This window comes from Marmota marmota, unplaced genomic scaffold, assembly GCF_001458135.2.
Source record: "Marmota marmota marmota unplaced genomic scaffold, marMar, whole genome shotgun sequence".
NCBI classification, from domain to species: Eukaryota; Metazoa; Chordata; class Mammalia; order Rodentia; family Sciuridae; genus Marmota; species Marmota marmota.
Genome location: NW_025999977.1, coordinates 58845018 through 58871437, shown reverse-complemented (window position 1 = coordinate 58871437; position 26420 = coordinate 58845018). Strand labels below are relative to the sequence as shown.

At 51.0% G+C, this 26420-nt stretch overlaps 1 protein-coding gene across 2 annotated transcripts in view; it reads left to right on the top strand.

Moving 5' to 3' along the window:
• Trappc12 (trafficking protein particle complex subunit 12) overlaps positions 1-26420 on the top strand; it is a 59436-nt gene that overhangs the window by 28841 nt on the left and 4175 nt on the right. For both annotated transcript variants that reach the window (XM_015480017.2, XM_015480018.2), the window contains exons 5-8: positions 1240-1378; positions 9796-9908; positions 19930-20002; positions 22729-22802. In XM_015480017.2, the coding sequence (XP_015335503.1) occupies positions 1240-1378; positions 9796-9908; positions 19930-20002; positions 22729-22802 (399 nt within the window). The remainder of the gene's footprint in view (positions 1-1239; positions 1379-9795; positions 9909-19929; positions 20003-22728; positions 22803-26420) is intronic.

The window sequence follows — 26420 nt, the reverse complement described above, 5'->3', positions numbered from 1 at the left end:
TCCTGCAGGCAGCTCCGAGCCTGCAGGCAGAGTAGAGCAGTCACTGTGCTTGCTGTAGACCCCGGGCGGTTGCTTCCTAAGACCTCATTCCTTGATTTTTAAAGCTTACTTCAGAAAAAGTATATTTAGCTATTTATTTTTAATTGATAAAAAATTGATATATTTAGGATGAATTACCTGCTGTTTTAACATATTCATTGTGGAATGCCCAAGTCAATCTAATTAACATATTCATTATCTCATACATGTGTTTGTGTTTTGAGAACATAATCTACACTCTTACAACACATTGTTATCAAGCGGAGTCCCCATGTTCTGTAATAGACTTAGCTCTTACTCCTCCTAACTGTCCTTTGACAACGTCCCTCATTCCCCATTCCAGCCTTTGGTGAATAGCATCCTACTCTGGTTCTATGAATTTAAGTTTAACTTCCACAAACAGATCACACAGTATTTTTCTTCCTATGCCTGGCTTACTTTACTTGACATAATGTCTTCCAGATTTGTGTATAATTGTCACAAGTAGCAGAATTATCTTTTTTTTTTTAACTTCAGTAATATTCCATGGAATACATATACCCCGATTCCTTTATTCTCTCATCCATTGATAGACACTAAACCTCATTTTCCTTGTCAGTGAACAGGCAACGACTTGGGTCATCTTTAGGGTTCTTTTAGTTCTGCAATCTCTGCCTCTGTGGCTCTATAATTCAGACCCCACCATTTTCCTACGTGTGTCTCCATTCTGCCACCCTAGAGCTCGCTATGCTCACCTGCATCTGGTACTGTCCACTCTGAGGCCATGGTCACACTGTCCTCTGCAGGCCCCTCCCCATCCTGTGGCCTTGAAGTCCTGGTCCTTCAGTGCTGCCCTCAGTATACCTTTTTATCCACATCATGCCCCTCCCCACCATCCCCCCCCCCAGCCCTACCACTCGGTATCTCCTCTGGGAGGGGTCTGTGCTTTCATCTCCTGACACCTAGTGTGGTGCTTAGCATATGAGCCCTGCTCAAAAAGCTTGTTAGAGTAATCAAATCTAGTAAAATTGTTTACACTAATGTTAGTGAACTCAGGAGTATTTCTATAAACCTGTAAGTATGCAAATTGCAAAGGTAGAAAGTTAGCCCTTGTTTTGATACATTAGAAAACAAGCTCTGATAGCAGGTTAATAAGGAAGAGGACTTTGTGAACTTGATGTGTGAACATAACCTGTTGGTCCATCTTGTCGTGCGTTTTAGCTCTGGTTTGTGAGATTGGCCCTGCTCGTGAAGTTAGGCCTTTTCCAGAATGCCGAAATGGAGTTCGAGCCCTTTGGAAGTCTGGACCAGCCCGACCTGTACTACGAGTACTACCCACACGTGTACCCTGGGCGCAGGGGTAAGACGGCGCACTTGATGTTGGTGCCTTTTCGCGTACTTCACTCTGCTTGGCTGTGTGTAATTGGGTATCCTCCCTTTGCCTGTTCTGCCAGACCTGAAGAGTCAAAGCAATAGCCCAGCCACAAGCCTGAGCCTACAAAGTGATCTCACCCAATGTTATAAACACACCAACCTAGACAGAACACACCAGTGCGTCCTGGGGTCACTCAGGAGCCATCTGTTGCACCTGCTAGGACCCTGCAGCATGACTGGGTGTTAGGATTGCAAATACTGTCTGCTGCTCTCCACAGGAAAAGCCGATGTCTCGTGGCTTGGTGCTGCATGTGCCTCACTGCCAATGAAGCAAGGCCCATCTTTTCCACTGGGATCTTGCTCTGTTTTCCCCTAGTCTCTATTCCTGGCTTGTTTGTTTGTTTTTAATTAAAAAATTCTTCATTGCTGTAATTGGACATTTAAACCCTTCCACACCACTAGCAGGAACATACACCGCACACCGACTTTAAAGCCTTTAGCAATTTCCTGAAGGTTCAACAAACACTTGCCATGCAACTTAGCAGCGCCACTGTGCCACCTGTCTGGCTACCAGGCAGCCTGGGGGCAGGGCCCGTCTATTCCTGTTTATTTTAAAGCTCTGGTGCTGGTGCCATTCCATGGAGAGATCCCAGGCAGGACCCTTGTTTGAAAAGTAGCTTAGGCTGGAAGAAGGAAAAGGGAGCTGCAGGGAGCCAGTGTCCTCAAAGTGGGGCCTCCCAGAGGGACCCTGCATCCCCAGCACACCCGATGACCTTCCTGGGAATGTGCCTGCTGCGAGCAGCAGGAGCAGTGACGGGAGGCTGGGCAGCAGGAAGGTGCCATCATGGGGAACAGGCCTTACAGTCCTCTCCCTGTGGCCCACAGTTCTCTTTCTCTGCAGGTAGGTCCCATGTGCACCCGCCCTGAGGCTCATCCACTCCATGTGTAATTTCCACTACTCCTCCCTGCCCTCACAGAGCAACAGCCATCTCTGGGGTTCTAGGACACTGTCCCAGCATGTGACTTGACTGGCCTCCCCGGTGCTGCCTTCTTCCTTTCTCATTCACACCCTCTAACCATTTGAGGCTCATCTTTAACTATAGGGTGATTGCAAACTGCCAGCCCAAAAGAGGAATGAGCCTTTGTCCCATCGAGTGGTTCTGACAGAAAATGAGCCTTAGTCCCGTGGAGTGGTTGTGAGAGGCGGTGCTGGAACGCCTAAGGGCAGGGCTACGTGGGAAAGTGGCGCTGTTCCTCTAGAGTCGGCCTTGCCTGCAGTGCTGCCAGCGGGCAGCGGTTCTGCCTTTTCTCAGGAGGAACATCTGTTTTCCTTCAGCGGTGAAAACAATTTTTCTGCAGTCTGCCTGGCTGCTCCCAGCCCTGTCCCTGCCCGCTCCTCTGCTTCTCTGTGCCTTGCTGGGAGTTGGCAGCTGGTTTCGATGGTGATTTGTCTGCTACCAACCAAGCTCAGAGCTTGGAGCATGCAGCCCCCCCCTTCATGGTGCTGAGCTCCAAGGCACCCTAATGCTGCTGCTGCGAGAAGTCTGGGCTCTTGTCCTTCAGGCCCAGTGATGTAGGTTCACAGCAACTGCTTACAGCAGCTGCCCGAGCCCAGGACAGGTGTTTAAGAGGAGTGGACAGACTCCCTGGGAGGTCTACCCCCACTGTCGACAGCCCTGCTTCCTGAGTGCCCGGGGTCACCTGGGTGCTCTCTTCTGCGTCCTGAGAAGGGTTGTACTCTTGGCTGTCTTCACAGAGCATTTGGGGGAGGGGACAGGGCTTCCTGTGAGAAAAGCCTCTCACTGAGGCCATTCTGTCCTAGGACGTGCAGCCTCGGGGCCACTTCCCACTCAGCTGGGGTTGAACTGCTGGGGGTGTGGATAAGGAGAAGCCAGTGACTGTGCATCACAGAGCAGCTAATTCCAGTTCCAAAGGAGAAATATGTCACTTGAGCTAACGTGTATAACATTCATCCACAATATTACATGGAATGCTTACTAATTTTTCTTTTCATTTGGTGGAGTACCAAGCATAAATGTAAGAATTTGATTCATTCATTTCATTTTAGCTTGCAATATATAAGCAAAGTGAGTCATTAAAACATGCTTTAAAAAGGAGATTATAGCAATACAAACAAATAAATAACCTTTATGAATGAGCTTTAATATATTTCATTTAAATATTGGACTAATTTTTAGTCATTCAGAACATTCATAAAAAGACATGTGATGAATCATGTGTAAAAATCATGAAGTCGTTGTTTTCACCTAAGAAAGGAACAGTATTTCTGACATTTCCATCAGTCACACTCTGTCCCTTGAAACACAGTTAGATTTTTCCTGGCTCCCAGCACTGATGTCTGGCCTGCCATCTGGAAGAGTCATGGGGACATGAGGCAGGCCAGCTTCAGAGCCCAGGGCTGAGGTCTGGAGGTTTGGGGGACCCGAGAGCCACAGGATGTGAGGGCCACCTGGCCTGGTGCTCTGCCAGCTTCCTTGTCCTTTCCCTTCTTCACTCTCTACCCCTTTCTTCTGGTTCTGCTCCTCACTGTCCTCGTGGATCATGCTCTCATGCTGCCTGGGTGTCCCCAGGGCTCAGGAACCATGTGTCGACCCAGAGCAGCTGTTCACAGTGCACACGCTCTCTGCCAGATGGGATACAGCAGTTAGGAGGTCGTGCAAATCCCACTGTGTGCATCTGCTGGGTCCCCACAGTGCCCCCTAAAGATAGTACAGTTTCAGTTACTCAGACCTGACTCACCTACACTCCAGTCTGTGACCATCATGTGCTCAGGAAGGTCCATGCATGGGCATTGGCCATGCAGGTAGAGGATGTCAAAACCAGAAAAAAAAAAAAAACAGTTTGGATTAACTTGCTGTGAGCCACTCTCATCTCAAGAAACTGGACTTGAGCTGCACAGTGATCCCACGAGCCGTGTTCTGGGGGCAGAGGAGCAGACAGGTGTTCCTTGGCTGTCTTCCTGTCACTGACCTTGGACTCCAGAAGGGGCCCTTGAGAGTCTGCTTGTGGTGCACATAGTTCTACCCAACGTGCCTGCACCACTGCTCCCCACAATGCTTGTGCCCAAGTCTGCTTGACTGTGATAGCGTTTTCACTAAACGCTGTTTACTTTCATTCTATTCTACCCCTTAGGTCCCTTTGAGAAGCCCTGATTGGGGATATCCCTGTCTGAATTCACTCTATATTCAACAACATTTGAAACTTTCTAAAATGTAAACATTAAACAAAGACACCAGCTCTTTCATGATTGCTGCAGACTTCATCTGTCTTGTACTTGATGTCCTCTTAGTTGGACTGGATGTACTTTGTGTTGACAAATAGTAAGTTTTAGAAGGGCATTGTGGGGCTTCTGTGACCTTGTTCCTCCTAAATGTTTTCCTATGGTCTTAAGGTTTTTTGGGAGGGTGGGGGTACTGGGGATTGAACTCAGGGGCACTCAACCACTGAGCCACATCTCCAGCTCCCCCCCCCCCTTTTTGTAATTTATTTAGAGAGAGGGTCTCACTGAGTTGCTTAGCACCTTGATTTTGCTGAGGCTGGCTTCGAACTCGTGATTCTCCTGTCTCAGCCTCCTAAGCTGGGATTATCACACCCAGCCAGTCTTAAGATTCTTAACCAAGCATTTTTCTTCATGCATTTTTTTTTCAACAATGAGAGTGTTTAGGGAAGGGTTTCTTTGCAGTGAGCGAGTGACCCAGCTTCCCCGTCCGGTGTGGTTCCACACCATCAGCACCACTCCGAGGCTCTCCAGGAAGCCTTTGGAAGCTGCTTGCAGAGGAGACTTCTTGGTTAGCCTCTGGTGAACTCCACCCAGCCTCTAATCACTTATACTTTGTTCTAGTAAGCTTTTGTGTCTCTGTGACCAAAAGACCTAACAAGAACTACTTAGAGGAAGGAAGGTTTATTTGGGCTCACGGTCCAGAGTTTTTCTGTAAAAACAGATGTGCCCATTGGCATACCATCCTTGAGCCTCTCCCCATTCACCCCTCCCGAAAGCCATCACAACCATGAGCCTGTCACGTATCCTTCCTGATCACGTCTTTGCATGTCCACTCCGCATGTGCATGTGTGGACACAGAGATCCAAACACGTGTAGAGAGCGAGCAAGAGTGTGTGCCTCTATGTGTGAGATTTGCTTTTTAAATACTCATCATGAGTGTGTTGTCTTAACTGCTTTTTTCCCAATCAGCATATCCATGCACTTCCACAGCCGCCCCGCGCACATTAGGGTCTTTCCAGAAGACTGAGCACCCTGCCTCTGAGTTTCTGAGGTCTAAATAGCCGCAGCCTTGTCTCCAAGCAGCAGGTTGTCTCCAGGGCCACTTTCCACCTGCACAGCAGTGCACGAGGGCTGTGACCACTGCCAGGGCGTGCAGGCCCCCTGCTGGACTGACCACAGCCAGGGCAGCCCCGCATCCTCGGGCTCTCCTCCTCAGGCTCACTCTCAATGCCTCCGTCACTAGTTGAGGTTTATTTCTGTGTTCTAGGTATTTGATCCTTTGTCACATATTTTAGGAATATCTCCTCCTATTCTGGAAAATCTTATTTCTAAACCTGAGAAAAGAGAATCTGATTTAAATTCATCAAGATAACATTTTTTATTTGTAGTTAGCACATTTTAGGGAGCTCCTGCCACATAGGGTTGTGCCAGGAGCAAGTGCAGACAGATTCTGCGCTGGCCTGGGCCTGGGCCAGGTCCTGAGACACAGGACCAAAGACGTTGCCAGACACACCCCAGGGCTGCCCTGTACTGTGGCCTAGTCATCTGCAAGCAGGGGCACCGTGTGGGGAGCAGGAGTGGTGCGTCCTCCCCAGGGACACAGCACCTGGGTGGACACACAGAAACCCCTATGCTCACCTGCATAGGTGTGCCTTCCCAGCATGCTGTGGCTCTCTAATGGAAGTGAAGTGGACACATAGGCCATCACATTTCATGACTCCAGACACATTAGCTGAATTAGGCATTAGATGGTAAGTACTTGCTGTAGGATTTTTTCTCTTCAACTTTCTCAGTAGGTTTTTCCTACTTAGAAATACAGCCCCGAGTGGAAGGTGACTTGTGGGTTGTGAGTGTGGCACTCTTGTTGGATGGACACACATACAATGCATTTCCCTGCCGAGTGTAGCCAAAGGAGGGAAGCTGAAGGCACAGCTTTCCCTGGGCTGCCCCCCAGCCCAGTGGGGAGGAGATGGAGACAGGGAAGGCAGTGCTGAGCAGTGGCCCATTCAGACTCCTGAGGTGGTGCCCAGAGCTGACCTGCCACAGCTGGGCAAAGAATTCAATGGGCTCCTTGCAGGTGCCAGCCCACAGTGGTGCCAAGTGCTGTGGGTTGGCGTCTGTCCAGCCACTCTGCAACCTCCTGTCCTTGTCGCAGAGAGGATGCAGCTGTCCAACGCAGATAGCTGGTGAGGGAGGGGCTCCACACTGCTGGCCGCCCTGCCACCCAACCACGGCCCCTCGAGTCGGCAGACTTCCCCTCTCCCTGCCCACCATAGCCTGGCTGAGTTCTGTGCATGTCCTCTAGCTTTCTGCAGCGGCAGGCAGCATGGGTTTTGAGTACTGCAGGGGGTGGTCTGAAATGAATTTTGACGGAGTATTTTCATTTAATGGTTTCTAAATGATTAACAAGAATGTTTCTACTATATTTATACCAACTTCAATTTTGGCAGGTCAAGACTAGATGTGAGAATCTTTCACAAACGGATCCATGGAATCAAGTTTCCTTGGAGATTCTGACTGGCCTTTTCCTACCCGAGCACATTTCCTTGCAGGAGAGAGGCAGGCCCAAGGGTTGGTGTGGCAGCCTCATATACGCATGTCACTTGACAGCCACCCTTAGCATGAAGGATGTCGCTGAGACTTCCAGTAGCTTTTCAGTGACAGGCAGGCTCAGCATCAGGGTGAAGGGACTGTTATGTGCATTTCCTGGAATAAAGGTCTGGTGACATGGCAGCAGTGACCTGTGCCTGCTATCACAGGGGTGGTGGTGGGTTGTGTCCAGGGCCTGGCGTGTGTTTGCCCTCAGAGCGTGACAGAGGCGTGTCTGCGTTCCTCACAGATCCACCTGTCCACTGGAGCTGAGAGGCAGGCTCCAGCTGCTGTGCTCTGGTCTAACTCGGTGACCACATCTTCTCCTAGAAGGCGTGTTCCCTTCGTTCTTCTCCTTCTGTTGGCCTCTGTCCATCCTTCAAGATGTCACCTGTGTGAGGCATGTGGTCCTCCCTGCCTCCATCTCAGGGGTATTGGTGAGGGGCTGGCACTGGAGGATGTCTGGTCACACAAAATGGGGACAGTGTGTGGGAACAGTGCTCCTGATGAGGATGTGCCATCCCCTTCCTGCCACAGAAGAGCCCCAGCCCTGGGCTGCATTTCTGTCAAGACCGGTGGCTGACGCCTGAGTGGGGGCATGGTCACCATGCATGGAACGAGGGTGCCCAGAGGTTCTGTGGAGGGACACTGACATTTTTAAAATAACATGTTAAATATTTTCTTTTCAAAAACATGTTAAGATTTAAATCTAGTGATTAGTGCTCTATCTGATGTGTGAGGGGTAAAGATCTGCTCCCAGGATGTAGGCTCTCTGTTCACCTCACAGATTGTTTCCTTTGCTGAGAAGAAGCTTTTTAGGTTGAGTCCATCCCATTTATTGATTCTTGATGTTAATTCTTGTGCCTCAAGAGTTTTATTAAGGAAGTTGGGGCCTAGTCCCACATGATGGAGATTAGGGCCTACTTTTTCTTCTATTAAACGCAGGATCTCTGGTTGTATTCCTAAGTCCTTGGTCCATTTTGAGTTGAGTTTTGTGCATGGTGAGAGATAGGGGTTTAATCTCATTTTGTTGCACATGGATTTCCAGTTTTCCCAGCACCAATTGTTGAAGAGGCTATCTTTTCTTCAATGCATGTTTTTGTCACCTTTGTCTAATAAAAGACAATTGTAGTTGTGTGGGTTAGTCTCTGTGTCCTCTATTCTGTACCATTGGTCTACCAGCCTGTTTTTGTGCCAATACCATGCTGTTTTGTTACTATTGCTGTGTAGTATAGTTTAAGTTCTGGTATAGTGATGCCACCTGCTTCACTCTTCCTTGTAGGGATTTCTTTATCTATTCTGGGTCTCTTATTTTTCCAGATGAATTTCATGATTGCTTTTTCTAATTCTATGAGGAATGCCTCTGGGATTTTGATCAGAATTGCATTAAATCTGTATAGTGCATTTGGAAATATGGTCATTTTGATAATATTAATTCTGCCTATCCAAGAGCAAGGTAGATCTTTCCATCTTCAGAACTCAAAAAGCTAAACACCAAAAAAAACAAATAACCTAATCAATAAATGGGCCAAGGACCTGAAAAGACACTTCTCAAAATATGATGTACAATCAATTAACAAATACATGAAAAAAATATTCATCATCACTAGCAATTGGAGAAATGCAAATCAAAACCACCCCAAGATTTCAGCTCACTCTAGTCAGAATGGCAGCTATTATGTATATAAACAACAATAAGAGTTAGCAAGGATGTGGTGGAAAAGGTACACTCATACACTGATGGTGGGACTGCAAATTGGTGCATCCAATATGGAAAGCAGTATGGAGATTTCTTGGAAAATTAGGAATGGAACCACCATTTGACCCAGCTATCCCTTCTCCTCGGTCTATACCCAAAGGACTTAAAAACAGCACACTATAGGGACCCAGCCATATCAATGTTTATAGCAGCACAATTCACAATGGCCAAGCTATGGAACCAACCAGGGTAGATGGGATTTTACCATGTACACAATGGAATATTACTCAGCCATAAAGAAGAATGAAATTATGGCATTTGCTGATAAATGGATGGACCTGGAGATTATCATGCTAAGTGAAATAAGCCAAACCCAGAAAGTCACAAGATGCATGTTCTCCGTGACATGCAGAAGCGAATCCAAAATAAAGGGACAGGGAAAGAGAGAGAAAGGGAAAAGTGGTGATTGCATGAAAATAGAAGAAAGCCAAGATGCCCAGCCTGACGTCACACTGGCAGTTCTGCTCCCTGGGCCTCCCAAGGGGCTCACCCAGCCCTGGGCAGCCTTCATTTGATGTCCGCGCACCTGGGTGTCACGCTGTCTCTCCCTGGAGGAGGTAGGGCTCTCCTGCTGTCTGCATGTTGTCTGGCATCTCCGTGGGATGGTGGCAGAGCCTCTCTCTATTGGTGGTTATCTAGAGATACTTAGTTCCTGCTCTCCAGAGAAAACCAGCATACATGCCCAGCTGACCTTGAGAAACAAAGGGGTTGGGTCCCCCCTGCTGCTGGGCCACTTGGTGCCTCCTTCAGGGACACCACTCTGGAAGCATGCGAGGCACAGCAGCAGACTAACCAGCTTTAATTTCACTTCTAGGCTCCATGGTCCCCTTTTCTATGCGTATCCTGCATGCAGAGCTGCAGCAGTACCTGGGCAATCCACAGGAGTCCCTGGACAGACTGCACAGGATCAAGACCGTCTGCAGCAAGGTAACCACGGCTGTCCCCAGTCCCTCCCCACCTGTGTCATGCCATTCTGCACTCGTCCCTCCCGCTGACACCAGCACCACTTCCTTTCTCAAAACCAAGTCATCATACATTGATATGGCCATGGTATCTGTTGGTCTGGCCAGAGTGGCTTCAAGGGTGGAGGATGGTTGTTGGAAGAGCATGAGTGCTGAGCTTTCCCTTCCTCAGTACTCTCAATAAGTGAAGCTAGGTGCTGAGCTTCCCCGGTCTCAGTTCTCTGGGTAAAAGAAAGCAGAAACACTTACCTAAGTGGAAGTAACACATGAGCACCCGCCTGGCTGCCCTCTGACAGGCCTCCGTGTGCCAGAGCACGCATGCGCCCACACGTCACAAGCACCTGCACCGTGCCAGGCAGAAGACCGCAGCAGCACTGAAACACAGTCCTCTCGCACACTGATGCCGGGGCCCAGGAGCTGTGGGTGCTTGCTGAGGGACCCCTGGTTGTGACAGTGATTATACAAAGACAGCTTGCCATCCGTCGCATCTGCCGATCAGACTCATGCTAAGAAATGTTAGGAAGGAATGTGGGATTTCTAATCTTCACTGTTTCCAGTGGGCAGCCGTGAGGCTCCTCCTGCGGGTGAGGAATGGCATCCCCTCGCAAGGCCCCTTGCAGGCCAGGGGAGCCACTGGGTGGAAGTGCTTAAAAACCACAGCAACAGGCAGCTGCTGGGAGCAAAAGCGTGGTACAGCCAGCTCCCCTGTGGGAGTTCTGTGAGCCCCAGGGCTGTCAGCACCCAGCAGGGAGGTGAGCCTGCCCAGGCTGTGCCCAGGGTCTTCTGCAGGGCGGCATGGGATTCAGGCCCTCCTGCCCACAGGCTCGCATCTGCTCCCACTTTTTCATAACATAACTTAAAAGATAAAAAGAACTGTGCTGCTTTCCTGTGCCTTGACCAGTTGATGAAATTGCTTTTTTAACTTTTTTACATGATAACACTTTTCTTGAATCTTAAAACACAGTTAAAATATATTTATTTCCAGAATTAGGAACTGCATAACTTGATACTAAGAAATTCTAGATCAATAACTCTCTAAACTATCCTGTTTTTCATTCACCTCCATATCAGATTGTTGCAGGAAGATTTTTTACGATTTAGGAGAGAAAACTGAGGCATGGGGTGATTAGAGAGTGAAAAAGTTAAGAGAGTAAAGTAGTTTTGTGAGCCAGCGCTCTGGTCCTTACTTTTTTCCCACGTGCTTGAGGTCCCCCCAGGCCCCACTTACTAAGGACTAGCCGCAGCCCTTGCCTCAGGCTTCAGAGCAACTAACACATGGTCAGAGAGGAGTCCTCCGCACTCTGTTCTGGCCACTTGTCCTCTTTCTTCTTGACAGGCAGGTACGTGGAGCTCGGGATGAGCCCTCCACCTTTCCTGAGCCACATATTAACTCAGCAATCCTTGAGCAACCCATGAAGCAGGGGTTGCAGTGTCGAAGGGAACTGACTGAGGAGCAGCAAGCAGCGCTCAGACAGGAGAACCCCAACTTGATTTATGCTGGCGGGCCCAGAGAAAAACAAGAACTCCAAATTCTGAGCCCTGATCCCTAGTTTCCCACAACATTTAGATGTTATTTGATGTCATCTTAGATCCATCTTATCATTGGGGCTTTTTTCTTTTTAAAAAAGAAAAACCTAGGGCTGGGGTGTGGCTCAGTGGCAGAGCGCTTGCCTAGCATGTGTGAGGCACTGGGTTCAAGTCTCAGCACCACATACAAATAAATAAATAAATAAAGGTCCATCAACAACTAAAAAATGTTTTTAAAAAATATTCCTCATCTGTGTGGCTGAGGGCCTTGTGCAGGGTCTCTAACATGGAGCCTGCTCATGGAAACAGATAAGAAACGGCTCTTTTCAAGGTATCTGTTACTTTTCAAGAGGGAGTGGTCAGACTCTTAGGGCACTTACTTACCATCCAAAAGGTCGAGACCCATGGTTAATTAGGCTTCCTGGAGAAAGGCTGAGAGGGGAGCAGAACCAACCCCGTCCCCAGGCCTTGGTTTCTTGCCATAAGGTCCTGGTAATTTCATTTCACACCCAGGTCTGGTTTTGCCCTCCCAGAATATCCCGTCCTATAAAGGAGGACGCTGAGGCACAGGGAGGTCACCTGACTTGAGCCAAGGAGTCTGGCTCTGGGCCCATGCTCCATCATCACTGCCATGTGTTCTGTAAGAAGTGAGGAGGCCTGGAGGAGGCTCTCCTCCTCCCTGTACCAGCGTCTGTGCCTCCCCTGCAGAGGCAGCCTCTGCTGCACTCTGGGTGGGCCACGTCCACTCGCGAGTCTGTGCAGAGTGTTCAGACCTGCTCCTGGAGCTGGTCCTTGCCGAGCTGTGTGGGCCCCAGGGGTAACGTGGGGCCCACATGGCACTGCACTCCAAAGCCATCTCGCAGGGAAATTCTGATTTGCAGGGCAGTGTTAATTCTCAGAGACAGCCCATTGGGGCAGTGATGGCATCTGATCTCAGAGAAGTAGACGATAGCATTAGAGGTGAGACGTATGGGTGACATGATTACAGGGAGTGTTAGTTCTTTTGTTTTCAAGACTAATGCAATGTGTGAATTCATTTATAAGACCTTTTCTATTGAAAAAAATGAGGACCTTGGGACAAAGAAATAAAATTTAGCTAGTAGTACAGTTGGTGCAGTAAAAGATGTGTTCAAAGCAAATTTGGTGTCTACTTCCTAGTAACCAAGGCAGAGTGGAAAATATAACTGACTACAGAATTCTCAGCATCCATAATCCCGTCATTTGTTCAGAAGCAGCTGAACTTTTCCTAGTTTGGAAGACTCACCAAGGGATGATTAGAGTCTGTGTGTTCATCATGTGAGTCCCAGACCAGGGTGATGTCAGGAGCTTCTGTGTGGGCCCAGTTTTATCAGGACACCCCTCTGCTCTTTATAAAGGAGTCAAGTATTGGTTTTACCTATTTGAGCCGGTAGTGAATCAGTAAATGTGTAGATCAAAGGAATTACACCAATGAAGAGTGAAATACGCCATGATTCACTGTGAGTGCCGTGGCGCCGTGGCTAGAGGCTCGTGGCGCTGCTGAGAGCAGATGCCTCCGTCTTTGCTCTCCGTGTGTCTCACTAGTTCTGCAAGCGATCTCCTCCCCTGGGTCTGAGATCTTGGCAGGGCAGTTGGGAGAAAGCCAAGTGAACCTCTTCCTGAGAGCCATTGCATAAGCAGATACAGAACCTGTCAGTAACGGTGTCTGATCAGTTTGTGCTTCATCCACTGCCAACATGGATGTGCCCAGCATGGTCTCCAGACCAACCCCATGCCACCTGCCTGTTCTGCAGCCCCCACCAGCCCACGAGAGCTTGCTGAGGGCACCAGAGGCAAAGGAGTCCTTCCTTAGAGCTTCACCCACATCTGGAGGAGGCGAAGGGAGAGAAACCTATTCAGTGGTGCCAGTGTATTTGGCTTCTCTGCTGGTGGTTGAGAGCTCGGTCTCTAGAAGGGGTTAATAGCTTTTCTAAAAGGGATTTCTGACAGATGGACGTATTCAGTTCTGCTGTTTTATTTGTACACAAAGTTAGAAATGGAAGTGAGAACAGCCGTCACTGCCTGTCACTGGCCAGCTGCTCTCAGGCAGGCCACCATCAGCATACTGAGGACGTGCACTGCGGCCAGCTCTCCGCCTGGCCCCGATGGCTGCCTTGCTCAGTGTTCTGCTACCCACAGAGAGCAAGCTGACTGTGGCTTGAGAAGAGAGGAGGGGAACGACTGGCACCTGGAGAGAAGTGGAGCAGGCTCAAGGGCCTCGCTTGGAGGCTCACGCCCTGACGCCATGTGAGCTTGCCCTTGAGAACATGAGGTGATGGTCACCTGCAGGAGAAGCTGTTGTACCCCTGAAGGAATGGAACAGCCCTTGTTATCAGGGCTTGCAGGATTTATGTCCCGACTGCTCTCAGTGGACATTCGCCCTCCAGAAGCCCCTCGATTATACCCTGCATATCACAAGCCAGGACTTGGGAATGGCCAGCAGCCACTTGGCACCTGCACCTGGCACAAGTCTGGCTGCACCACAGTTAGCTCAAGGCTTGTGAAGCCCAGGGAAGCAGGCCCTTGACATGGTAACAAGGCCTGACATGCTGCACGCTTTGCCCTGTTTCCTCGGCACTGTGTACTCTTTCCTTCTAGACGTGCCTTCAAGGTACGAAGGCTCCAGAGGACACTGCCCAAACACAGGCAGTGATTGGGAGGGTGTCCTGAAGCCCTGCAAACAGAGTGAGAACTTCCACATCCAGCCCTGCCTTGCTGGCTGCGGGACCAGCTGCTCCGCCTGGATCAGCCCGGCCTCTTTGGCCTGAGTAGTATTGCTCACAACCCCTGGGCTTTGAGTCAGGGCTCAGCACAGTGCTGGTACCTGGCGAGTACTTAACACTTCTTGTGTGCCCTGGAGCAGCTCCAAGAAACTCACATCCCTTTGGGAAGCCTCTTTTCTGAAATGTCTCCTGGGATGTGGTGGTGAGGAGGGGAGAGCCTGGACTTCCTGGAGATCCAGGACAGAGCTGACCTACCCTTTAGTCTGGACTGTAGAGGATCAGTGAGTCCTCAGATCCCTGAGTTAGTTCCACCTCACAGCCATCTGTACTGATGCCTCACATAAGTCCTGTCCCAGCATACCACACAACACATGACAGTCACCCAAGGGACAGGTGTGAAGGGTCCTTCCTCTCAGCCTCTGGAGAACTGTGGCCCCAGACTAATGGGGTCTGTTTCCAGTTAGGGCACCTGCTCCACCACCTTTCCAGATGACTGCATAGAACTCAAACAAGGCTTTGGGTCCTTTAAATCTGAATAGGGTACAAATTGCCTTTTTAAATCCTGTTGTGAACAAGACAGTCAGCTGGGATGGTTCAAGGCATTCATACGATTTTGTCCTTGGACAAAACCACCAGGTGTTCATTCCTCCCTGCCCCCCCCCCCAGTGGATGGCTGGGGGCTGTCTGCACGGCTGGGATGCAGCCTGTCCCTCCCAGGCAGCCCAGGACAAGCCAGTGCTAGGCACTAAGGTGTGGCCCATCAGACCCTCCTCTCAGGAAGGCAGCTCTTGCCCCGTGCTGCCCTCCACCCCCACTCCCTGCCAGCAGCCTCTTCTCGTGAGTGCAGCTGCTTTCAGAGAGGGGCTGCTCCAGGACTCCAAAGAGGAACCCGTATGGAAGCTCCCAATTGAACAAAACCAGTGTGCTGCAGCACTGACCTCGGCATGCCTAAAATGAGCTGCCTCAGGCGTAGGTCATCCACTGCCATGGGACACACCACTCCAAAGCTCTGGCTTCAAGCAACAGTGGCTTTCTTTTTTCTTTTAAAAATAAATGTTATTTTTAGGACAGTTTTGTTTTACTTTCGTGAGCATGTATGAATCGCACACATCAATGGGGCTCAGTATGATATTCCTTTGAGCGCCCACCCAGCGGCACAGATTGATTCAGCCTCCTTCACCCGCCCGCCTTCCACGCCATGCTCCCCGGCCTCCCAAGCTGTGTAGCCCCGAGTCTGTGCTTGGCTGTACCTCATCATCTTGACTTTCCACGTGTGAGAGAGAACATGAGGCTCAGGCTGGTGTCCTCCAGTTCCACCCGTTTTGCTGCATGTGGCAGGATTGCATTCTCCCCTGTGGCTGATGAACACCCCGCTGTCATGTGTGCAGTCTTTCTTTACCTGTGCATCTCTTGATGGGCACTTAGGCTGGTTCCATACGTAACTGTTTGAGTCCTGCTGCCGTAGTGGGTGTGGGCTTTCCCTTGGTAGGCTGATGGCATTTCCTTTGGCTGTATGTCCAGAGGGGTGGCTGGATCTGATTTTAGTCCTCCAGGGAACCTCGATGCTCTTCTCCATGATGGTTGTACTACGTCGCGTTCTCACCAACAGTGCATGACAGCTTTTCTCCTCACCTCCCTTGGTTTTTTATTTTTATTTAATATTTATTTTGGGGAATTATCGGGGACTGGGCACAAGGGCACTCGACCACTGAGCCACATCCCCAGCCCTATTTTGTATTTTATTTATAGACAGGGTCTCTCTGAGTTGCTTAGCACCTCACTGTTGCTGAGGCTGGCTTTGAGTTCATGTTCCTGCTGTCTCGGCCTTCTGAGCCACTGGGATCACAGGCATGAGCCACTGCACCTGCTGGTTTTTAGATTTTTAATAGTAATTATTCTAACTGGGGTGAGATGACATTTCATTGTAGTTTTGATTTGCATTTTCCTGATGGCTAATGATATTGAGCATTTTTCCTTAAATACTTTTGTATCTATTCAGATCATTTGGCCATTTTAATTGAAGCACCCGTGTTGTTGTTGTTAAGTTTCCTGAGTTTCATGTGAATATTTTCTCCAATTCCTCCGGTTGTCTCTTCATGCCTTGATTGTCTTCTTAGCTTTCAGAAGCTTTTTAGTTTGCTATGATCCCATTTGTCTATTTTTGCTTTGATTTCCTGAGCTTTGGGGTCTTATCCAGAAAACCTTGCCCATGCCAAGGTCTTGAAGTATTTCCCCTATGGTTTCTTCTAGTTTCCTGTCTCACATGTAGCTCTCTGGCCCATTTTGAGTTGTTTTTCGTGTTTTTGTTAATGCACTGAGGTGTACATAAGAGCACGACCATCTTCACATGTTCATCCATGCATGGCTCCTCGTTTGCTCCATTTCAGCCCCAGTGCCTTCACTGACCCTCCCCTCCCCCACCCTGTCACCTTACTCTGCTGATTTCCTTCTGCTTCCTTACTGTCTCTAAGTGGTGCTCTATACATACTTTTTGTGGCAATTGTGAAGGGAGTTGTTTTCATATTTGCTTTCTTAGCAGTCTTGTTATTGATGTGTTAAAAGGCTACTGTGAAGCCAGGTACTATAGCGCACGCCTGTAATCCCATCAGTTCAGGAGGCTGAGCCGAGAAGACTACAAGTTCAAAGCTACCCTCAGCAACTTAGTGAGGCCCTAAACAACTCAGTGAGACCCTGTCTCTAAATAAAATACAAAAAGGGTTGGGGATGGGCTCAGTGGTTAAGCATCCCTGAGTTCACTATCCAGTACCAAAAAAAAAAAAACCAATGTTGCTGACTTTTACACATTGATTTTCTATCCTGCAACATTAGGGCCAATAGCAGAAGTAATACTAAGAAGGAAGTTTACAGCAAAACACCTCTACCAAAAAGAGAAAGCTTAAAAAAAAAAAAAAAAAAAACCTAACAGTGCATCTTGAAGACCTAGAAATGTTGTACTAAATGTTTATTTGTATTTTGATGAGCCTTTAGATTTTTCTATATTTATCGTAAAATCTGCAGATAGGAATACTTTGGCTTCCTATTTGTATGCTTCTATTTCTTTTTCTTGCCTTATTCCTCTGGCTAAAACTTCCAGTACTATTTGAATAAAAGCATTGTCTTCTTCTAGACCTTGGAGATGTTCTCAGCTCTTGCGCATTCAGTATGATAGTGGCCCTAAACTTGGTTCTGTTTTAGTAGGTTGTATGTGTCAGAAGTCTGCTCATTTCTTCTAGGTCTTTCAGTCTGTTAGCCTAGCGTTGCTCATGACAATCTCTACTGATATCAGTGTCTCGGTTGTAATGCCTCCTCACCTTTATTTCTTTGGATCTTTTCTTCTTAGCTAAAGATTTATCAGTTTTGTTTATCTTATTTAAAAAACACTCATTATTTCATGGTCTTTTGTATTTTTCAGTCTGAGTTTGGCTTACTTCTGCTCTCTGTCACTTCTTTCCTAATGTTGATTTTGGCTTTATTTCTCTTCATTTTCTAGGTCCCAAGATGCACTGTTTTTATTTGAAATCTCTCTTCTTGCTAGTGTTTTGCTGTAAACTTCCTTCTTAGTATTACTTTTGCTGTTGACCCTAAGTTTAGGTTCATTCTTTCCATTTGCATTTGTTTCCAGAAAGTTTTAAATGTTCCTTTAGATTTATATATTCAGTGACATTGTTCAATAACGTGTTAAGTGACTGTGTGTATTCTGAAGTTTCTTCTGTTAGTTTTTGATCTAGTAGTCAGAGAAGACCATGACATTTTGATTCTCTTTGATCTCTGAGACTTGTTTTGTAGCCTGATGCATGGTGTCTCCTGGAGAACACTGCATGTGCTGAGGAGAACCACTCCATCACTAGGAAATGATCCGCAAATGTCCCTTCAAGGTGCAGCAGCTTAGCTCGCTACCGACAGGCTGTGTGTTGCCCTCGTGTACAGAAGTGGCCTTTGCTGGCACATGCACTGCTGCTCAGCAGTGCAGAGGGCTGGCTGTGGTCACTCTCAGTGTAGAGGTGGCCTTTGGCGGCCAATGTGCTGTTGCTCAGCAATGCAGAAGGCTGGCTCTGGTCACTCTCATGTGTATAGGTGGCCTTTCTTGCGCATGTGTCTTTGCTCAACAGTGCAAGGGCTGGCTCTGGCAGCTCTGCAAGCTGCTGACTGTGAACCAGGGTTTCTGATGGGTCACGTGGTGTGCACTTCTGATCTGGAGGGGACCTGCAGACAGCCTTCATTCAACAGTGCCCTAACATGGGAAGCAGTGCTGAGGACCAGACACCCGAGGCAAACGGCCGACTGTCATGGCTGAGCCTCCCCTGTGCTCACACGCTTCTGCAGCCTGGGCCTCTGCAGACCCTGTAGAGCCTTGCCGGAGTCCCCCTACCTGGCATGTGGGCTCCTCGCAGAGGGCAGCTGTAGCTTCCTCTCGACCTCAGTGCCCTCCCCACTGTGTGGACAGGCCCCAGCAAATGAAGCTGACTCTCCAAAAGGAGGACAGGAGAGCAGCCGGGAGTGCCCCCGTGCTCTGCTCCTGCAGGTCTGCTGGAGCTTCTGTTCTGAGCACCTCTTGGCCTCTGAAGCGCAGGATCCTCCTCCCAGCATCTGCCCATCGGGGCTGCCCCTCTTTTCCCTGAAGCCCACTGGAACACAGGGCTCATCGGCACAGCCCATAGGCACAGGGCTCCCCTCAGGTCTGGGGGTCAGCAGAGTGCACTGGTGAGCTGTGGTGTCGGGGCAGGCGGGGCCGTCGCCGGCCCTCTGCTGAGCGACCTGCCTCAGCACTGCTCTCCACCTTTGCTTTTGCCCTCCACGCAGAGCTTCCTCCCCCCTGCCCAGGGTCACTGAACTGGTGGCCCTAATCCTAGTGGCACTGGCCATCTGCATGGTCAGGGTTCCACTGGGCTCCTTCCCTCCCTTCCTGGGCTTCCTCTCCTCCAGCGCAAGGGATTGCAACTGCACAGAAGACAGACTAGCCAGGAGACCATTTGATGCAAGACCCCAGGCATGCCACAGGTCGAGGTTCACGGCCACTGCTGTCCTCTCTCACAGGCGAGCGGGCTATAGAACCATGGCTTCCTTGCTCGCGCTGGAGTGGAGGCTGGGTAGGTGGCCTGGTGAGAGAAAGGGGTTTCCCCACAGTGAACAGCCTGAGGCTGCTGTCTCCCTGCTAAATAGTCTTTATTCTTAAGACTTTCTCCTGTCCTTCCCCTCAAGAAAATAATAAAATCTGTACCTAAATGATAGTGGCCACAGCAACTTGTCTTTCAGTGTAAACCAAAACGTGGAAGAAGCAACCAAGAGTTATTAACCAAGCAGGACGATCTACATGAAGCAACAGCTGCACAATATTTATTTGGTACATTAAAAAAGGCCACAGCCCCTCACAGCCTGGAAGAATGAGACGGTATTTCCACAAAAGTTGATAATCACTCTCATGTGTCACATACTTGATGCTTTTCTTAAAAAGAAAAGCCACGTGTCCCTATGCACAATGTCTCGTTGTGGTTTACGAGTGTCATAAACCCAAATTCCACCTTCCGCAGAGAATAGGCCCTTCTCTTTGCTGTCACCTCTGAGTGATAGTCATCATGGCCTTTGAGATGTATCCGTGTGAACATTCCTTGACAGATTGGTTTTCATCCAGAGAAATTTGCTCTACCTGGAATATATTGTGACAAGTCTAGACGCAAACTCAATTTTATGGTTTTGTTTTCCTGTTTGAAATGACTGCAGATCTTAGCCAACCTGGAGCAAGGTCTAGCTGAAGACGGGGGCATGAGCAGCGTCACACCAGAGAGCCGGCAAGGTGAGCATCTCCTCTCAGCAGAGCCGCACAGGCCCTGGGACTCCTCCTCTCTCCCTCTGTGACAGTCACGCAGTCACTCACTCCTTCCTCTTGGCAAGCTGAGCCCTGTGGCTGTGCTGCAGACCTGTGTGCAGATTTAGACCTGCGCCTATCCGCAGGGAAGAAGATGCACCTTAACCCACCTGTCACCCACGCAGGTGACCTTCCTCCCCCAGGTGGCTGTTCTGAGAGAGCCTTGACAGAGGGCCTAGCCCAGCCTGTGGCTCAGGAGGCCTCCCATGCAGGAAGGGCACCTCACCCACCTGGGTCTGCCCCCCATGGCAGGAGGGAGCAGGGTGGGACCAGACATGAGCCAGTGCTGCAGGAAGAGTGGCTGGGGAGGTGGTCCAGGGTGCAGCCTCTGAGGCCACGCATGTTGGTCTGCAGGAAACAGGGTGACACCCCAGGGCTCGGGGTCGCTGTGGGTGCAGATCTATATTTTGAGAAGGTCACTGCCTCGGTCTGTTTATTTGGCTTCCAGTTCTGGGGTGGAAATGCAAGAGCTCCCACTGGCATCTGGTCAGGCCTTCTCGCTGCGTCATAACGTGGCAGAGGGCATCATCACATGGAGAGGCCAAGCAAGCATGCTACTAGCCCTTCTTATAAAGCCACTAAAGCCTTCAGAGGCCCCTAGTGACCTGCAAGGCCCTTTCCTCAAAACCACGAGCAGGACTTTGGGGCTGGTATTTGCCCTGTGAAGTGGGGACAGGTTCACCCCACAGCAGGTGTCCTGGCTGCAGCACGCTGAGTTGATTTGTGGGGGTAAGCTTCCTAGGTGCTGCAACCCCAGCTCCACAAGAACTCCCAGCAAGGCCCTCCTTCCCTCATCCCTACCCCTGCCTCCTCCCCGCGGCCACCTGCTCAGTAAACGCCCAGATCCACGTCACTGCTGGCTCAGGCCTGATGCACCTGGGCTCTCCGGAACTGCCATTAGGTGTTCACATGTGGGAAGAGAAGAGAGCTGGGGGGACCCCCGTCGGGCCCAGGGCACTGAGCTAGATCAGTGAGACCGGAGGCAAGAGGGACTTGTGGGGAAGGGGCGTCACCCTGGGTCCCCATTGTGCCCTCCATCCTTGAGAAACCGCATGTGATTTCCTGGAGAAATCACACGTGTGGGATGTGTGGGTGGGTAGGTATGTGCATGGTGTAGGTGTGGGTGTGGTTTGTGTGTGTGGTTGTGTCTGTGTTTCCAGTGAGTGTGGGTGTGTTGTCTGGTGTGTGTGTGTGCCTGCGAGGCCGGCTGGGGAAGGCATCACCCTGACACCCCGCCCCTGCATTTGATGTCCCTGGGCCTTTAGAGGAACGAGCACATCAAGGCCAGGTGTGTGGTCCCACTCCTGGGGCTCTCACAGGCACAACTGAGCTGGCGAGGCCTGCAGAGGGCGGCAGAGGGCCGCTCACGGCGCCCAGCCGCACCGAGGCTCATTGAGAAGGAGGCGGTGAGAAGACAGGAGCTGCAGGTGTGTGAGTGCTGGAGGACGGGGCGTGGCCTGCTGGGGCAGTACGCATGTCTCTGGGAGCTGGGGGCAAGCCTGGTTCCAGGGAGCCATGATCTCAGAGGGCAGCCGTGCTGGCTGGTAGGGGAAGCCCCTGGGCTTGCCCGGAGGTGTGCCTGGGCCTGTGTCCCCCACCACCACCACTACCCCATCCCCCGCGCCATCCCGCAGCAAGCCCTTCCTGCCTTCCAGCAGCGTGGGTTCCTCTGGAGGAGTGGACTGAGCCCAGGGCAAGGCTCACTGACCAGGGGTTCAGATGACATACCCCTGCCTCTCTGGGCCTCAACCTAATTATCAGTGAAATACAAACTTTGAAGTCAGCTGAGTCCCCAGCACAGAACTCACTCCCGGTGACCTCAGTGTGTAAACAGAGCCATAGGCCAGCCCTCCCTCGTGCCAGAAGCCGCTATGGGGCCTCTCTAGACCCCGGAGGCCGTGGAGCCATGGAGCCCATGAGAACCATAGAAGGACAGGCCCTGGAGGTTTGGACTCAGTGGAAGGATGGCAGATGAGCAGTGGGTACAGCGGGAGAGAGCGGGCACTGCCCCTCCAGGAGCGGGTGCCCCAGAGCTGCTGCGCGGCCGTCGTGGGAGCTGGCCTTGTGCTGCTTTCCCCTGTCCAGGTGGACGTTGGTACTCATTTGCTGGTTCTCCCTCACAGAGCCCTGGGAAGAAAAGAGGCCAGGGATTGTTGTTTCCCTTTAAAAGATGAAGGAGCCAAGGCCTGGGAAGTTGTCCTAGGAACTAAAGCAGAGCCAGCCGGTGCAGAGCCTGGGGAGAACCTGCTTCCCTGCCACCCCTGCCTGGGGGGTGCAGGAGCCTCGTGGCCTCTCGTGGCTAGCTCCCTGAGGCCCTTCCCAGCAGGGCGCAGCCACAGGCAGGTTGGTGCCTTTCTGGGAGTTCTAACCTGGTGCTCCTGTTGGATTTCCAGGCCCTTTGCCTGAGCTGAGGCTAAGCTACAGCCTTTCTGCAGCGTGCATCTTCCTGGAGCCACTGAGGCCCTCCGGATGTGCCTGCTGTGCATCTTGCCTCGAGTGTAACCCTCAGCAGGATGAACATTCTGGCTGGAGTCCGTGGTGTTAGCAAGAGAGGCTTGTAAATCAGACTTCAGAAAGCCTGGCCACATAGCCCGGCCACCACAGGCCCGACCTTTGATGTAGCTACACTCTGACCAGCTGCTCTTCTTTTGCAGCCTCTGTTCAGCTGTGGAGGTCACGTCTGGGCCGGGTGCTGTACTCCATGGCAAACTGCCTGCTCCTGATGAAGGTACGTGGCCAGACAGCTGCAGAGCACTGTGTCCAGAGGAGGGCCGGAGAGGGGCTGGTGCACTGGACGAGAGCAGGTGATGTTCCTGAGCAGAGACCAGCCGAGCCCCGGGCAGTTCAGTGGAGTTCAGTGACACCCTAGGGCTGAATCTGTGTTATTTCTAGAAGGCAGGATTGATGTGGTCAATCTTAATCATACAAACATGGGTCATCCCCCTTATCTTCCTCTGAATTCCACTCAGGCAGGTTCTTTTGTTCCCGGCTTTGGTGGGTTCCTTCCATCCCCACTCAGTGTTGATTGATGCTTATGACTTCTGAGGTCAAGAAACCCCACCAACCCCACGCACCCCAACGCTTTCCACCCGAGAACCTGTGTGACAATCGAGGAATGCGTGGGGCCTGCCAGTCATTCCTTTCTCCCAGCCTGTTCTGCTGCACACGGCCCTCAGCCTAGGCAGTAGTGCTCTTCAGTTTCTGTGTTTCAAATGCAGCCCACGACTGCTTGCCTCCACCCTGGGCACAGCTGTCCTCCACTGAGCTCTGAAGCTGCCCAGCAGTCCTGGAGCCCAGCCTTGGAGCGGCAGCCACTCCCGAGCAGCACCATGAGCATCTTCTGGGCTGTTCTGAGATGGGCAGCGCTCCTGCCACACTCACGGCTCCCAGGCTACCCACGGTCGCTCCTGGACGGGCTCTGCACTCCGGCCCCTCTTTAGCCCTGGTGTGGCAGCCCCACATTACAAACAGAGGCCTCGGCAGCCCTGGAGAGTGCTGCGTCCACAAATAGCTCACCTGTCCAGGTAGGAAGGTGTGCAGCCCCAGCACCCACTCAGGGTCCCTACCTCTGGTCCCTACCTTCTGCTGGTGCAGAAGGGGCAGAACATCAGCCTGCCCTCTGTGCAGTGACCTGGACACCTCCTCTGTCCACCAGCCTCGGCTTCCTCACAACACAGCAAGGGATGGCTGCCTCTGGTTCCCTCCCAGCTCTGACGTCACACAGCTCTCTCTCCCCTTTCCACACAAAGGAAAGCGTGTTTTTTAGGGAGTTCTATGGCTTTTTTCTAAGAATGGGTGTTTTCTTCTCTAAGGTATTTCTGAAAAGGTGGTAGCTGTAGGGCCACTTTGTTCCTTGTTCTCCCCCCTCTTTCCATTGCCTTCCTTCTCGTCCTCCCCTCTAACCCTGTCAGCAGGGCCTGCCCCCTCTGAGCTGGCCTCACACCTCCCGGGAGCCACCTGTGGGCCAGAGCGGGGCCTTGGGGGTAACTAGGCGCCCAGCACCTGGCTCCTGTCCTCTCTGCCCTCCACTTGGCAGTCTGAGCAACCACAGCGAGCCCGCCTCTCCACGCCCTCGCAGGCTTCCCCCGAAGGCCTCTCAATTCTGGTTGCCAGAACAGCTTGTGCAATCACAAGTTCGCAGCACCAAAGTCCCTCTAAGTCCCTCGTGGGCTGGAACTCCAGGGGAAGGAAGCCACCTGTTCCACTGCTGGGCTTGGACTTGCACTTTTTAAGGTGCATTCATAGAAGATTGTAGAATAAAAAGTGCTTTTCTTTGTTGTGGTGCAGTCGCAACACCACACACCAACGTAAGGCCTCTACCTATGTTGTTGGGACTCAGTACAGAACATACCATGGCTTTTCAAGAATTTTTTTAAATGACATAATTTAATTTGAAAGTTTAGCTGAATCTTTTTTATTTTCATGAATTTTAAAAAGGAGTGAAAAATGTTACAATTAAGGCCCATCCAGCATGCACAGTCTGTTGCCATCTAGTGAGCATGCTCGGTATTGCAGCAGTGGGGGTCTGGTGTCATTAAATTCTGTGCATGGGCTAACAATGAGTTATTTAATCAGCCATTTAATTATTTCAAATAGCATTTCTGTTATGGTGAAGTAAATACCAATTTAACTTCTTAATGATGAGAAACCTATCTGTATGTTCCAACCCCAGATATCTGCATACTGCGCTGTAAGGGCACATATATCATGCCCATATAACCAAGCCAGGGAAACCCCACAGTACTCAGTTCGTAAATGTCACTTCTTCTCCTTAAGCCTGTTTGTGGTGCTGGGATGGAATCAGGGCCTTGAACAGGTGGCATGCACTTTCCCACCAACCTACCTCCCCGTCCTTTTTATTTTACTTTGAGATAAGGTCTTGCTAAGTTTCCCAGGCTGGCCTGGGGCCTGCTGTTCTTCTTGGTCGCCTTGAGGCCACACAGGGGCACCAGCTCACTGCCCAGACTCTCTGTGCCTCCCAAGTCTACATCCCTCCAGGTGCCCCCACTCCCCCTGTCCTGGCTTCTCACCTGTGGAAAGAACATGAACGCACTGCCTTGCCCACACTCAGCCATGACACAAAGTATCCCTGGTCCGGAGTGGCCAAAAGGCTGGTTTTGCAGCCAGAGTCACTGTGGAAACTGTGCAGAGTCAGTTTGTCCCTGATGAAGTGTCCGTGTTCCTCTCCGTGTGCCAGCAGGGCTGAGTGGGCTCTCTGAGGAGCTCCCGTCAGCCGGGCCCCTCAGGGGGCTCTGTTCCCCCACCTGGGGAATGAGTGGTTTGACTGAGAACAGTGACTCAGGGCAGCTCTCCAGCACAGCTCCACGCCCCCGTTTAGCCACACTGACTGGTGAGAAGTCATCCTGGCGGAGCTCACTGCCGGCCCTCCATGCTGGGGTGCTGGTGCTCTCACAGTGGCCGTCTTGGCAGAACACAGGTGAAGCACGGCACAGCCCAGGGACACTCGGAGGCCATAATGACCTGAGTGTCCCTCTTATTCACTGGAAACCTAAGGTAAGGGACGTCAGATCAGAGTGGACACCTCCCAGCAGCACAGAGGCCCCGGGGCCGAGGTAAGGGGTGTCAGATCAGAGTGGACACCTCCCAGCAGCACAGAGGCACCAGGCCACAGCCCTCCCAGGAGCGGCAGAGACAGGCTTCTGGAGCCTCCCTGTCTGCCACCTGGACTTTACCAGCCCCAGGATGGTGTGTCCCTCCTCAGCCTTGGCCTCAGCCCTCCCTAGGCCTGAGGAGCTGCTCACAGATCCACCTCTGTAGGGTCTCACCCTCTCACTCCCACTTAGAAGCGGGTCAGTCCAGCCATAGGCAGCAGCAGGCAGGGAGATGTCCTGCTGAGCAAGCCCGGGGCATAGGCCTGTAGCCCCAGCAACTCGAGAGGCTGAAGCAGGAGGATGGCAAGTTGAGGCCAGCCTGGACAACCTAGTGAGACCCTGTCTCTATCAAAATAGCAAGTGCCGTGGGAGCGGAGAGGGAGGCATGTGCTGTCTGGCTCCTTGCGAGCATCTGGCCTGGAGTAAAATTAGTTTTAATGAGCTGCCGGGAAGGTACCAGGCTGGAGAGGCTCCGTTTTCTTCCTGCCAAACTGGAACTTGACTTGTCGTCTGTCTTTCTTTATAACATCCCAATTAGCAAACTAGCGACTCCAGTCCCAGTTTGAGGGAATGGAAAATGTAGAAGAATATAAAATAAAAGTACCTTCTGGGGCTTACAGTGAGTCAGCCAGGAGATGAGTCTGTGGGTGGCCACCCTGCTGCCCACAGGAGGGAGTTCAGCACAGGCTGCCACTCGGGCTCCTACTGCAGACCCCGGGAGGGGGGGGGGGGGG